The following is a 2,715-nucleotide window of genomic DNA, read 5'->3' on the forward strand; positions in this document are numbered from 1 at the left end:
CTAGTTGTTGATGAGACCCAGGTCTAGTGTGTAGTCTGACTAGTTGTGTTGATGAGACCCAGGTCTAGTGTGTAGTCTGACTGGTTGTTGAAGAGACCCAGGTCTAGTGTCTAGTCTGACTAGTAGTTGTTGATGAGACCCAGGTCTAGTGTGTAGTCTGACTAGTTGTTGTTGATGAGACCCAGGTCTAGTGTCTAGTCTGACTAGTTGTTGTTGATGAGACCCAGGTCTAGTGTGTAGTCTGACTAGTTGTTGTTGTTGTTGTTGTTGACTGCTGTGTGCTGTTCCTCTCTCAGGACCCTGATGAGTCGCTGACTGATGAGGTCATCGCCCAGCAGCTGCAGATGGACGAGGACATGGAGTTGGAGAGGCTGGTCCACGAGGACGAGGAGTTTGCCAAGACGCTGGCCATGTTGGACCAACAACCACACGCCAAAAAGGTGAAGAGTACACACACACACACACACACACACACACACTACAAACCCTCTCTATCTATCTGAAAGATTCAACATGTCTCTATATATATTTATATATGTGTGTGTGTGTGTGTGGTTGTATGGCTGTGTGTGGTTGTATGGCTGTGTGTGGTTGTGTGGTTCCATCTCTGTGGTTGTGTGTGTGTGTGTATGTGTTTGGTTCCATCTGTGTGTGTGTGTGTCCAGGCTCGTAAATACTCTGGTGAGGATCTGGGGTCTGCCACGTCAGCCAACAAAAGCAGCCTTAACTCCTCCCACAGCAGCGCTACCAGCCAATCACAGTCCAATGGGCGGGATCTCAACCAGGACGTGATCGGTCCGTCCCCTAAAAAGGTCCCCCCTCTTGTTAAGGCCAGTTCCAAACTGTCCATGATGAAGAAAAGGGAGGAAGAAGAGGAAGGAGGCGGCAAGACAAATCTGAGTATCAATGTGTCCGTCTCTCCCAAAAAGGAGCGCATCTCTCCCAAAAAGGAGTCCCTAACCCCTTCAAGCACAGACAGGAAGTCCAAGCTCAAAACAGGAAGTGTAACCATGGTGACCACACCCACGACTCTTAAAACCTCCCCCAAGAAAGAGGTGAAACTTTTTAAATCAACAGTTATAGTTCAAAGAAAATAACCCAAAGCTCTGTGACTGTGACTCTGGGACTGTGTGTGACTGTGAGTGGCAATGACTGTGTGTGACTGACTCTGTGACTCTGTGTAACTGTGTGTGTGTGTAACCGTGTGTGTGTGTAACCGTGTGTGTGTGTAACCGTGTGTGTGTGTGTGTGTGTGTCCAGAGCACCAGTCCAGAGGAATCAGAGAAGAAGCGAGGGAACTCCTCAGCATTCCGTAGTTTCCTGAACCGAGACGGACCCAGAGCCCTGGGATCTAAACCCATACCCACTGTAAGACAAACACACAGCCCTGGGGTCTAAACCCATACCCACTGTAAGACAAACACACAGCCCTGGGATCTAAACCCATACCCACTGTAAGACAAACACACAGCCCTGGGATCTAAACCCATACCCACTGTAAGACAAACACACAGCCCTGGGATCTAAACCCATACCCACTGTAAGACAAACACACAGCCCTGGGATCTAAACCCATACCCACTGTAAGACAAACACACAGCCCTGGGATCTAAACCCATACCCACTGTAAGACAAACACACAGCCCTGGGATCTAAACCCATACCCACTGTAAGACAAACACACAGCCCTGGGATCTAAACCCATACCCACTGTAAGACAAACACATACCTACTGGGGTCTAAACCCATACCCACTGTAAGACAAACACACAGCCCTGGGATCTAAACCCATACCCACTGTAAGACAAACACACAGCCCTGGGATCTAAACCCATACCCACTGTAAGACAAACACACAGCCCTGGGATCTAAACCCATACCCACTGTAAGACAAACACACAGCCCTGGGATCTAAACCCATACCCACTGTAAGACAAACACACAGCCCTGGGATCTAAACCCATACCCACTGTAAGACAAACACACAGCCCTGGGATCTAAACCCATACCCACTGTAAGACAAACACACAGCCCTGGGATCTAAACCCATACCCACTGTAAGACAAACACACAGCCCTGGGATCTAAACCCATACCCACTGTAAGACAAACACACAGCCCTGGGATCTAAACCCATACCCACTGTAAGACAAACACACAGCCCTGGGATCTAAACCCATACCCACTGTAAGACAAACACACAGCCCTGGGATCTAAACCCATACCCACTGTAAGACAAACACACAGCCCTGGGATCTAAACCCATACCCACTGTAAGACAAACACACAGCCCTGGGATCTAAACCCATACCCACTGTAAGACAAACACACAGCCCTGGGATCTAAACCCATACCCACTGTAAGACAAACACACAGCCCTGGGATCTAAACCCATACCCACTGTAAGACAAACACACAGCCCTGGGATCTAAACCCATACCCACTGTAAGACAAACACACAGCCCTGGGATCTAAACCCATATCCACTGTAAGACAAACACACAGCCACTGGGATCTAAACACACACCCACTGTAAGACAAACACACAGCCCTGGGATCTAAACCCATACCCACTGTAAGACAAACACACAGCCCTGGGATCTAAACCCATACCCACTGTAAGACAAACACACAGCCCTGGGATCTAAACCCATACCCACTGTAAGACAAACACACAGCCCTGGGATCTAAACCCATACCCACTGTAAGACAAACA

The 2,715-nt window shown here is 48.8% G+C and overlaps 1 protein-coding gene across 1 annotated transcript in view; it reads left to right on the forward strand.

Moving 5' to 3' along the window:
- Positions 1 to 296: 296 nt before the first annotated feature.
- The window catches only part of LOC135533090 (replication factor C subunit 1-like), a gene marked incomplete at its 5' end in the record, with an annotated part of 33,855 nt that continues 31,436 nt past the window's right edge, over positions 297 to 2,715 (forward strand). The window contains 3 exons of the mRNA XM_064960484.1: positions 297 to 440; positions 666 to 1,055; positions 1,261 to 1,368. Of these exons, the coding sequence (XP_064816556.1) occupies positions 297 to 440; positions 666 to 1,055; positions 1,261 to 1,368 (642 nt within the window). The remainder of the gene's footprint in view (positions 441 to 665; positions 1,056 to 1,260; positions 1,369 to 2,715) is intronic.

Source organism: Oncorhynchus masou, unplaced genomic scaffold (assembly GCF_036934945.1).
Source record: "Oncorhynchus masou masou isolate Uvic2021 unplaced genomic scaffold, UVic_Omas_1.1 unplaced_scaffold_2209, whole genome shotgun sequence".
Lineage (NCBI taxonomy): Eukaryota > Metazoa > Chordata > Actinopteri > Salmoniformes > Salmonidae > Oncorhynchus > Oncorhynchus masou.